This window comes from Lycium ferocissimum, chromosome 5 (assembly GCF_029784015.1).
Source record: "Lycium ferocissimum isolate CSIRO_LF1 chromosome 5, AGI_CSIRO_Lferr_CH_V1, whole genome shotgun sequence".
Taxonomy (NCBI): Eukaryota; Viridiplantae; Streptophyta; class Magnoliopsida; order Solanales; family Solanaceae; genus Lycium; species Lycium ferocissimum.
The window spans coordinates 46138887-46150748 of NC_081346.1; the positions used below are offsets into that span (position 1 = coordinate 46138887).

The following is an 11862-nucleotide window of genomic DNA, read 5'->3' on the forward strand; positions in this document are numbered from 1 at the left end:
CCATTTTTAAATACTCACAATTTTCATGACCAAACGGCCCTAAGTGTCAGATTTTCACTTCCATAGTGTAAGTGGATGGATTTTAACAGAGAACATTCAGTGCTTCCGCTTCAAGTTTTATCGATTTAAAAGTGTAAGAAGCTTTCACAATGATCCATTATTTAACTCTATAGTAATACGAATTTATAAACTAAAATAAAAATGGTTAAATTATACGTAAAAGGGCTAAAAATGTCCCTGAACTAGCTCAACAGGTCTAAATATACTCTTTATCCACCTATTTTGCTAAAAATACATATCCGCCGCCCTTTCTTCGCCTGCTTTTCTTTAAAACGAATAGACCTCCTATTTTTTTTTAATTATTCTTTTTAATTTTTTTTTTAAAAAAAAATATTTTGTAATTGTTTTGTGTGTTTTTCATTTTTTTTATTTTTAAAGTGACAATTGAGGCTCAGATCTGTCTTATGCTTAAGTATAATTTTTTTAATTGTTATTTATTACTTATTACGTGTCATATTTCTATTGGACAACATTAAAATTTAACATACCAACTTTGTCATAAAACATACAAATTTTCTTATTTATTCATAACAAATTATTATTTGTTCATCACAAAAAATAAAATTATTATTTTATTTAGTCACCTAATTTTATCATAAAACATACAAATTATTTTATTTTTTCACCACAGAACAACAAAATATAAAATAAAATTAAGGTTGCTGATTGGGTCATAAAATTAATTTGTTATGAACAAAAATATCAAAAATTAGGAGGGGTTTATTAAAGGGAAAAAGTTTTTAATTTGGTGGAATATGACACGTATAAATGTGCAATATCTGTTTGATATAAGAATGTCTTCTAAATTCCTTTAACCCAGCTCAAAGGTTAATTCCTTGCCATCAGTTATCACTGCTATTCTGCTATGCCTTGTTCAGTTCTCTCCCCTACCCAACAACACTTGCTTTTCTCTGTTCAAAACATTACACTTAACAATCCATTCCCATATAAGAGTAGAACCAAGATTCACTTTCCTCAAATAAAAACTCAGACTTTAACCCAAAAAAACTGCAGTTTTTTTCTTGATAAGGATATTATCAAGAAAAATGGTGGGTTTCAATCCATATCTGATTTCAATCATCTACTTATATCTTTGGTTTTAGCAGATGAGTTTGAGCTAGCCTTAAAACTAAGCTCATCTTCTTATGCAGCATTGACACCAAATGAATACACATACTCAATTTGGGTCACTTTATACTGCAAAAATAATGACCCTGAAACAGCCAAATCCATTTTAACACACATGTTAAAAGATGGGTTTCAACCCAAAGTTACCACTTTTACAACTCTGGTTAATTCTTTTTGTAAATGTGGGAAATTAAAACAAGCTTATGAGGTTTTTGAAGTTATGGGTAAAATTGGATGTGAACCCACAATTCATACTTACAATTGTTTGCTTAAAGGTCTTTGCTTTCTTGGTAGAGTAGAAGAAGCATATGAATTGCTTTTGAATATCAAGAAATCTAAGAAAAAACCTGATCTTTATACTTATACTGCTGTTATGGATGGTTTTTGTAAGGTTGGTAGGTCTAATGAGGCATTTGAATTGCTTGATGAAGCTTTAGAAATGGGATTGACACCTAATGTGGTTACTTATAATACTCTGTTTAATGGGTATTTTAAAGAAGGTAGACCTTTAGATGGGATTGTTTTGTTGAGTAAAATGAAAGAAAAAAATTGTGCGCCTGATTATGTTACTTATAACACATTGTTGCATGGATTGTTGAAATGGGGTGAAATTGGTGACGCTTTATCAATTTATAAAGAGATGTTAAATCTTGAACTTGAGGTCGATGCGAGGATGATGAATTCCTTGTTGAGGTTGTTATGCAGGCGATCGAGGAAAAATAAAGAGTTATTAGAAGATGTATATGAAGTGTTTATGAAAATGCGGAGTCGTAGACTAGTTGTGGATCCTGTTGGTTATGAGTTGGTTGTTGAAGCGTTTTGTAGTGGTAATAAGTTGGATAAAGCTCTGGAGAATTTGTATGAGATTGTTAGAATTGGGTATTCTCCTAAGGCTTTTACGTTCTCTAATGTTATTCGTGTACTTTGCTTGGAGGGTAAAATTGACAAGGCATTATTAGTGTTTGTTCTTATGGTGAAAGATGGAAAATCTCCTAGTAAAGTTCCATTTAACTTGTTGATCAATGAGCTGAATCAACAAGGAATGCTATTGAATGCTCGTTACTTGTATGGTTTAGCATTGAAATGTGGGGTGGTGGTGCCAAGAAATAAACCTGCGGTATACTTGGCTGGGGACAAGGTCTTCAACTCGGGGAATGTATAGATTTTGTTTTCAGTATGAGCTTTTTCATGGGGACAAGGTCTTCAACTCGGGGAATGTATAGATTTTGTTTTCAGTATGAGCTTTTTCATGAATGAAATAGATCTGAACAGATACATAGAATTCATATAATCGACTCAACTTGTTTGAATTGAGGCTTTTGTTATTGAAGACAAGCTTTGTTGTAAAGATATTTCTAGTGTCTTTACCATACCATAGGAAAATTGCTGCAATTAGTGGTTTCATCTGCTGGCAGTTGAAAATGGAAATGTATAGCTTCCTCCCATTGTTAATGGTCCTGTTTTTCCAAGTTTTAGAAACTCAATGATATAAGGGTGCTTTCACATGTACCACGGTAACAGCTAGCTAATCTCCTGTAAAACATTAACTGATATTTGCTCTTTCTTCTTAGTAGCAAGCTTGCACCAGCCTTGCCAATGTCAGCCAGATAACATCTCTTTTCCTGCCAATTGCAAAAACTCTTTAAACTAGCCTTCTTATGCAAACTAGCCTTTGGCTGTATCAATCTTGCCACTTTACTGTCATTACATTTTTGCTTCCTAACCTGTCCTTTTATCTTGTTCTAGTTGCTTTGTATCTTGTTATTCTGGTGTCATTTTTTTCCTTGCAAACATGCTTTGATTTCTTTTCTTTTGAGCTGAAGGTCTATCGAAAACCTCTCTACCCCACAAAGCTAGGTATAAGGCCTGCATACATCCTACTCTCTCCAATCTCTCCAAACCCCACTTGTAGGATTACACAGGATATGTTATTGTCAGCAATAAAGCGGAATTTTAGGAGGGGAATTTTTCCATCTTCTCTTTCTTTTTCCTTTTTCCATTTCTTTTCCAGGAAGGGGTTGGATGCAAACAAGGGGAAACAATAGAAAGCAATATTAACATCTCCCTCAGGATCTCGATTACTCAAACCAAATGGAAACCATATCTACAAAATGGCATTCCCCACATCTTCCATGAGGAAGGAAAGGTGGAAAACCACATGTTTTCTCTTTTCTATATCTTTTCATGTAATCACCTGTCAAACGGGAAGGCCCAAAAAAGAAAAAAGCAATTTGAAAAAGAAAAAAAAAATGCTCTACAGACGATCAAAATCCTTCCACACTAGACCTCCGAACAGATGAAGATGATGGCCGCTGGCTTTCCAATCGATCAAAGTCCTCCATGGAGAGGGTGGACGAACATGAAGGTAGAGACCAGAGGGGAGCAGCTGTCCTTGTGGGAGAAATAGAAAGAGGTTGGGTTGGTGGTGAAGGGGAGAAGCTCAATCTTTGCGCTGGTGTAATGATTCCGTTTAGGCTCGGAGACTTTGACATGTGTTTTACACCAACTGCCTGGCCTGGCTCTTGAAGAGGAAACCAAGAAGGGTACTTCATCACTTGTACAGTCTTGAGTTGTTCCACTACAGTTCTCATGGTGGGCCTTTCAGATGGATCTTTTTGCAGACATCTTTGAGCAATATCAGCCACTGTCCTTGCTGCTTTGGCAGGGAACCGACCTGTTAACTGAGGGTCCATGATTAGCGATAATCTACAGTCATCAGCTAGGAAAGGCCTGCTCCACTTCACTAAATTCCTCTCTTCCTTTGGATGCCGACTGTCTAAATTCTTCCGCCCAGTCAACAGCTCAAGAAGAACAATCCCAAAGCTCCAAACATTGCTCTTCGGAGTTACCAATCCTCGCTCCAGAGTCTCCTCTGAGAGATTTCCCAGGGCCTGAAAAACTCAAGGTTATTAACAAGAAAGTTTTAGGACCTCTAAAGAGGTCACAGTGTGTGAACAACTGCAAGCAAAACTCATGCTAAATTGCCAATTAGACCTGGAGAGTGGCACAAACACTAATTTGTTTATCCAAAAAGACACAAAGATGAAATGTTTCTCGAACAAATACTAAGTAGGAGTCTGGACAATATTTGGTTGAAGTTGAAAAAAGTGAGTATTTGAAAAAAAGAGTATTTGGAAGTTGAAGTTCTGTTTGGACATGAATTTCGCTTGGAAAAAAAAGAAGAATTTTTGTGAGTGAACTTTATTTTACTTGAACAACAACCCCAACAACAACCCAATGAAGTCCCACAACGTGGGTTCTGGGGAGGGTAGAGTGTACGCAGACCTTACTCCTACTAAGGTAGGACGGCTGTTTCGGCCCAATGAAATATTCCTTAAATAAGTTTTTCAACATCAAATTCTCTATTTCAAGATGAAGATGAAAAATGGACCAACTAGTAAAAACACAAACATTGGTCTATTTCAAGTTTAAGCTGAACTAGTGAAACAATTTTTATGGACAAATGGGCCAAACTATGGCTATATGCACAGGCCTCGTGGTTACACCTAATAAGATCCACATCCAATATACATAAGCTTCAACTATTATACAGAGCCTGCATAGTTGCTAAGATCCTATTCATATACACTTATAATTAGTGGCGCGGCATACAGGGCATGCTGATATCACATTAGTCACTACGGTCAGGCAACTTTTAAGACCAGGGTTTTTAACAGGGAGAGATGAATGTTCTGCAACTGTTGACGTAGGAGAACTTACGACTGAAGTGCATGATATGTCTGTCTCTTGTATATGTGTAATGCATCCATATCCAGAGAGCTTTGCACTAAAATCCTTATCAATTTGTATATTTGCAGTAGAAAATTCATGGAACATTGCCTGTTACAGGAAAGAAGAAACTAAGCAAAATATGTGACTAGCATAGGCCTACCCCAATATAAAAAACTGGAGAAGCATTGAAACCTGAAACGGTCCTTCCTCATGCAGGAATGTGAGACCTTGAGCAGCACATAAAGCAATTTTCGTTCGAGCATTCCAGTCTATAGGGGGGCCATCTGACCTCCCAAACAAAAGCCTGTCTAAACTTCCATGGAAAAGCCTTTCATAAACCAACATTCTGTGTTCGGAACCTTCACGTGCGTGAAAACCAATCAGTTTACAAAGTGATGGATGTTGCAAAGAAGCTAGTGTGTTCACCTCAGTTACAAATTCCTTCAACCCCTGAAAAGCCAAAAGACAGTGAGTCTTCCAAAACTCATAAAGAATTGTAAAACCAAGTAACCTGCCAAATTGCATCCTAAATTTAAACAATAAAAAATCAGACCATTTTTACCCTGATATGATCTACAAATGAAAATTTTCAGTACAGTGTGAAGCAGGAGTTGCATCCCGGAAATTCTACCTCCGGCTAGCAACTTTGCTTCTCTAATTGCATATGCAGGATGATGAAAGAAACAAAGCCACTAATCTAAGCCAAAATATGAGCCTTCCCAATCTTAGATATCACATGGCAATCAGTCAACAGATGCCCCCCATCACCCAAACGAAAAGAAAAAAGAGGGGCAGCAAAAAATGATAAACAGGCAAGATAATTCAAAGTCAATAAATCATACTGTAATTACCTGTGAAGAAGGATGAAGGCGGGTCACAGTAGCTTCAAGCTTCTTTGTACCATTGGCATCATCTCCAAAAGAAGCTCTGTAGATAACAGAAGAGAGACCTTCTGACATACATCGTTCAGGAGAGAACCGGTGGCAGGCCGAAGCAACTTCTTCAAATGAGAAGTTCCTCAGTGCTCCAGTACAAGGCAATGTTGGAGGCAGCGTAGGAGGCAACGGCAATGGTCCAGAGGCATTCAAAGGACCGCTGGCATTCCCAACTTTAAAGCTTCCCATAGTCCTGAGAGTGGCAGCAGCACTCTGTGGAGATGGAAGAGGAAGAGGCTGAGGACTTGGTGACTGGTATTCCTTGATTGAACCAACACGACTCCTTAAATCGTCCTGTTCCTCGTATTCATTCGATGCTAGAGCATCTTGTTCTGCTGCGTCCAAACTTGATGGGGCAGAGAGTGCCCGTGTCCTACTGCTTGTAACTCTGTTATTATTCGACTGCACAGGTTTTACTCTGGTTCTAAAACTTGGAGGTGCTGACTGCAACGACCGTGTCTGCACTTGGGGCTCTGGCAATGCAGTAGGAGAATGATCCTGAGGATTCACACGTTTGATGTGGATACTCTGTTCGGATTTCTTCTTCCTACTTTTTAAAACTGTGAAACAACCCATCTTTGTGTCTACACTGGTTTATATCCTCCTGCCAACTCAGTAGCATAAAGAAACTTATGATTCCATTCTGAAATATTGCACAACTCAATTTCTTTTTAACCTTCAACAACAACAACAACATATCCAATGTAATCCCACAAGTGGGGTTTGGGGAGGGTAGTGTGTACGTATACCTTTCCCCTGCCTTAGGAGGTAGAGAGGCTGTTTCTGATAGACTCTCGGCTCAAGGAAGAGCATATCAAGGCAGTTCGGGTAAAGAATAATGGAAGTGAAGAAGCCACAACAAAATACTAAAGATAGCATGACAAAGCATTCGGAAAAAAGGAATAGTAACTACAACAAAATAATACTATAATCGAAGTACAAGAAACAACATATGGTAAGAGAAATCGAAGAAAAAGAACCAACAAATAGTAACACTACGACTACTAGTATGGAAGGATAAGTGAGACAACGCTCAACTATCTACTAGCCTTCTACCCTAATCTATGTTCTCCATAGCCTCCTATCTAAGATCATGTCCTCGGTAATTTTTTTTAACCTTCGTGTGTTAACAAATGATCAAATCCAGAGGATTACATTATTCCAGATATAATAGAATTGTATCATTGAAGTTAACTTAGAGAATGATTATTATGTCTGAAGTAGGATATCTATATAAATACATAAACTTTGTCCAATCTTCAACAGTACAGAATCAAATACTCAACAGTTAGCAGTTTAGTTTCTAGGTTTCAAACACATAATCAGCAAGAGCACAAATAAATATAAATAAAAAGAATTATCTAAATTTCAACAAAACAAAAAAGTGATACTATGTCATTAATTATGACGTACTGGCATTAAATATATGAGCTGTTGAATTTTCAAAAAGAGAAGGCCAAAATTGCTCTTCAATAGGATGATCCAGTAGAATTTTTTCTTCCTGTTTTTTTCTCCAAAAAGCAGAAATAATGATAAAACCAATCTAAACAGCAAACACACACACAAAAAAAAAAAAAAAAATCCAAATCTTGAAACTGAATTATCAATTCACAAAAAAAAAATAAGAGCGAAAAACCAACCTTGAAAAATTGCGCCCCAGCAAATAGTATTGATGTTTGAGCTGTTATAAGCTTAAAGTTTCAATCTTTACTGATTTCTTGAAGTTATAAACAAGCCCAAGTAATGAAATTTCCAAATCTGTTGATGACTAAATTTCTTGGTTAACAAAGAAACCCTAAAGACTAGTCAAATGAATACAAATGGGAAATGGCAAAAAGAGCAGATTTTTGAGAGAGAAAAAGTTAATAGAAATGGAGTAGAAGAAGCAGTAGTCAAACACTCAAACCAACCAAAACCTCCCATGAGTAAATTTCTCAATTAAGAAAGATACCCCTTTATTGTTATCTCCACATACCACATCACAAAGACACTTTTGCCCCTTAAAACATTTTTTCCATACACTTTCACTAAAATAAACTAATCAAAATTTTAATTTAAAGTGGTCAATGCTCTTTTTCAATTTAAATTTTGCACGTTACAACAAAATGCTAAGGATAACGATGTAAGTTTAATTAAGTAATTTGTTTCGATAAGAAGATCAGTTGAACTTAATGACTTCTTGCTTATTGGTCGTAGTCTCGTAGATCTTTTTTTGTTTAGATTAATTATAATTTTTATCGATGAAAACAAAAAACAGTCAACATTTAAGATGAAAACAATTAATAGGAAGAAAGGAAATAATGTAATAAAAGATGGGGGTAAAAGGTGAACGATTGGCTTAAGTGATCATATGAATTACACAACACGCAAAAACTAAAGAAAATTAAAGAGTTAGCATAGAACCTTTTATGTCAGGGTTATTACTGAAAATTCTATTTAGGCTAATTTGTCTGAAATTTATTTATTATTGGGTTTTTAACACATTTGGTCAATCGACTATTAATAATTACTGCCATACTGTCACTAGCCAATAAGCAAGAAAATATATTAATTATGTATAAAATATGTATATGTTTATAAAATATAATTAATATACAGAAAATATACATTTACTTGTTATTATTTGGTGGGCGACTATAAAATGTGATTTTTTTAATTAAATCTAAAAATAAATTAAGTAAATTTAATATCACAATAAAATATAACCAAGTATTGACTTCGCCCAATAACATGTCATTTAGTTGGATTAAGATCAGACAAAGGTTAGTTGAATTTAAATAACATACTAAGTATTACCATGACTATGATAATTTAAAATGATTTCTTATTACTATATTATATAAGAGCAAATGTGAGGACTTTTGTAGTCCTCACAATAATTTCCCAATTTTTTAAAAACTTTTTAATTAATTACTTTTATGTCCTAATCTTATTTGTTTAAGTCAATTTTTTTGTTTTTTATTTTTAAAGTCTACTTTTCAAAATTATCGAACACGGGAACTTTTGTAGTCCTCACAATAATTTTTAAATTTTTTTTAAAACTTTTTAATTAATTACTTTTAGGTCCTAATCTTATTTATTTAAGTCATTTTTTTTGTTTTTGTTTTTAAAGTCTCTACTTTTCAAAAGCTATCGAACCTCCTACCTTATTTTTCACGTTCTTTGATTTTCGATTGGTGCTCGATATCCGCATTTGAGCCCAATTAATCCGTATAATTCGCACCGCATCGCGCCTATTTGTGCAGCTTTCTCCAAAGATTTTTTTCCATATCCATGTTCGAACCCCTAATCCCTAATTAAGAGAGGAGCAGCTCCATCCGTTGCACAAGTTAAATTATGTATTTGTCTTAAAAGTTCATTAACTATGTATAGATTATTTATTTAGAACTAAATAACTTTTTAAAATTAGGATACATAAGTTATAATGTCAAATTACGTTCCAAATTTGATTTGAATTAAATAATTTCATCAAAATGGAAGTTAAAATATTAAAGGAATGGAATGAAAATTTTCTTTTCATATAACTATCCACTTTGTGGGACTACAATGGGTATATTGTTGTTGTTGTTGTTGTACACTTGTACTAACACAAATTATATTTCTTTAGTTAAAATATCTACTTTTATATCTTGAGTAAGCCCGGGCCTCACATAACTAGTTAGTCAAATAAACTTGGATAATTTAGGTTACTTGTACCACTAAAATTGATGGGAAAGGATAAGAAAATTACAAAAATGAAAAGGTTGTAGGGGCATGATTGTCAATTAATGGTCCTATTAAAGAAAAAGTACCTCGAAATTCAACTAAGAGGAGCCCTCGATTAAAGTGACAGCCCCAGTCAAAGTTTGGAAAAATTATTATTAGTAATAGCAACAGTGTAATAATAATTATTTTATCTTTTTGGGAAAAAGATGGTTTCTTTTTATATTTTCTTGGCGGTCAAAGAGACCTTAGTGATGAGTCTTTGACTCTCATATATTGGCCGTTCGATTGGCTTATGGCGGAGAGATGGACGGCTGATTCAAAGCACTCATTGGGTCCCACTGATATCTAACGTGTTTGTTCTTTTAGGGGTCGTTTTGGTAGAAGGTATAGGCCAGGATATGCGTAATAATTTTATCAATGTTTGGTAGAAGGTATAAATTTATATCTTAGGATAAATTTATACCTTGTATAAACATGGTACAAAAATTAATACTTGGGATATCCCGGCTTATACCTTCTTATCCCACTTATAGGATTATTTTATACCATCTTTTAGATGATATAAAATAATCTCAATAGATGGGATAAATATAATCCCGGGATAATTTCGACTATCTACCAAACGACCCCTTAATTTAGCGGTGCAATCACGCGCTTCCCGCCCTTCTCTAAATCGTGAGAAAATGTGGGCCCGCTTTATTATCCCTCTACATGATCTCTACTCTAGGCCTATTCATCAGATCGGGTCGGATCGGATTTAGCATATTTCAAATTTCGGATCTTTGTGAAATGCAATCCGAATAAATGATGTTTAGTTTGGGTATATATGTTAAATTTTCGGATTGGATTGCATGTCTTATTAAGATGCTTATAGCACTGCTGCAGCACGCTAACATCTCAACACCTAGTTCATAATCTTCATCAACCAATATATTGTTAGGTGTGCGAACAAAGTACCACATTGATAGCTAAAAAGAAAAGGGAGCTATTTATAAGGAGTTGGATACTCTTAATGATGTGAGGCCTTTTGGGAAAAACCGTGCTGGCTTGGCCAAAGCGGACAATATCACATCATGTTAAGAGTATCTTTGGGCCGTTTTAGCCCAACAACTAGTATCAGAGCCAATGGTTTGGTGGGACGAGTATAGAGATGGCGGAGTGTGGCGTGGGGCCTGGCTTAGTGCCTTTGCCCGTCTACGGACCGCTTTTATGACCTTACCCATAGCTTTGAAGACGCGTTCGGCCTTTGGGATTCGGCGTGACCGTAAATACCTCGACAATGTGGGTGGCACGCGTACGTGCCGAATCTCGACCCGTGGTATGATAATGAGCCACGTGGAACTTAGTTCGCGGGGAGGTTGTTGGAGTGCGCGCGAACAAAGTACCACATTGATAGCTAAAAAGAAAAGGGAGCTATTTATAAGGAGCTGGATACTCTTAATGATGTGAGGCCTTTTGGGGAAAACCGTGCTGGCTTGGCCAAAAGCGGACAATATCACATCATGTTAAGAGTATCTTTGGGCTGTTTTAGCCCAACATATATAATGAAGTTTATCAAACAAAATCATCAGCAAAAATAAACTGCAATCATTAACAAAGTAAACTGATATCTCAGACAAATATCTAATAACTTAAAATGAAAGTGTAACATTTTATATATATCCATATATTTCAGATTTCGGATCAGATTGGTTTAAAAGGTACCAACCCGTATCCTATCCTGATATCCGAAATTTTAAAGAACATAACTCATATGTGAACGAAATAAAATATGAAATCTGACCATTCGAATAGCGTGGATCGCTTCGGATTCTCGGATATATCCGAAATGTGCACAACCCTACTCTACTCTCTCCAGTCCAAAATAAATGAACTTTAGGGTGTGGCACAATCCTTAATAAAGTTAATTAATTACTGTTGGAAATTTGAATTTGGGTCACCCATGTGGGTCAACCTAGATCCATATCGAAATAGGTAAATATATATAATATGTTTTATATATATTATTACATTAAAATGAGAAAAGGGAAAAGACACAATTCTTGGGAAAAGCCCTTAAAAGATGTAACGACCTAATCGGTCGTTTTGAGAACCGATGCTTTGTTTTGCGTGTCGTCTATTTCAAAAGCTCTGTTATAATTATTTCGACTTGCTTCAAATTAGTCAAATGGATGTCATTTGGTTCACTTTGGGAGAAGGTTTCATTTTGGAAATCTCGATATTTAATTATTTGGATTAATTGCTCGTTCGGGAAAAACGTGTTCTGATTAGCGATCTGAAGGTTTCGTTAGATTGGTAATAT

General features: G+C 35.4%; 2 protein-coding genes across 6 annotated transcripts; one reads left to right on the forward strand and one right to left on the reverse strand.

The window, feature by feature from the left end:
- The first annotated feature begins 881 nt into the window (after positions 1-881).
- LOC132056858 (pentatricopeptide repeat-containing protein At1g62670, mitochondrial-like) lies at positions 882-2633 on the forward strand. The gene is made up of 2 exons (XM_059449249.1): positions 882-2326; positions 2388-2633. The coding sequence occupies exons 1-2, from the start codon at positions 926-928 to the stop codon at positions 2409-2411; spliced, it is 1425 nt and encodes a 474-aa protein (XP_059305232.1). The 5' UTR covers positions 882-925; the 3' UTR covers positions 2412-2633.
- A 604-nt stretch (positions 2634-3237) lies between these two features.
- LOC132056857 (probable serine/threonine-protein kinase PBL11) lies at positions 3238-7790 on the reverse strand. 5 transcript variants are annotated; one of them, XM_059449245.1, is made up of 5 exons: positions 7496-7790; positions 5772-6459; positions 5113-5370; positions 4909-5028; positions 3238-4079 (listed from the first exon to the last, which is right to left on the reverse strand). In XM_059449245.1, the coding sequence occupies exons 2-5, from the start codon at positions 6429-6431 to the stop codon at positions 3453-3455; spliced, it is 1665 nt and encodes a 554-aa protein (XP_059305228.1). In that variant the 5' UTR covers positions 6432-6459; positions 7496-7790; the 3' UTR covers positions 3238-3452. The 5 variants fall into 5 exon arrangements, with proteins under 5 accessions (XP_059305228.1, XP_059305231.1, XP_059305230.1 ...); XM_059449248.1 differs by having other exon boundaries at positions 5772-6466; XM_059449247.1 differs by having other exon boundaries at positions 5772-6498.
- Positions 7791-11862: the final 4072 nt, after the last annotated feature.

What these genes read in the sequence shown, in the direction of transcription:
- LOC132056858 (XM_059449249.1), top strand. Translation starts at nt 926, where the DNA reads ATGCCTTGTTCAGTTCTCTCCCCTACCCAACAACACTTGCTTTTCTCT. An exon ending in TATACTTGGCTGGGGACAAG is followed by an intron (nt 2,327 to 2,387) that starts GTCTTCAACTCG and finishes CATGGGGACAAG; the next exon opens with GTCTTCAACTCGGGGAATGT.
- LOC132056857 (XM_059449245.1), bottom strand. Translation starts at nt 6,431, where the DNA reads ATGGGTTGTTTCACAGTTTTAAAAAGTAGGAAGAAGAAATCCGAACAG. An exon ending in GCCTTCATCCTTCTTCACAG is followed by an intron (nt 5,371 to 5,771) that starts GTAATTACAGTA and finishes TTGGCTTTTCAG; the next exon opens with GGGTTGAAGGAATTTGTAAC. An exon ending in ACATATCATGCACTTCAGTC is followed by an intron (nt 4,080 to 4,908) that starts GTAAGTTCTCCT and finishes TGAGTTTTTCAG; the next exon opens with GCCCTGGGAAATCTCTCAGA.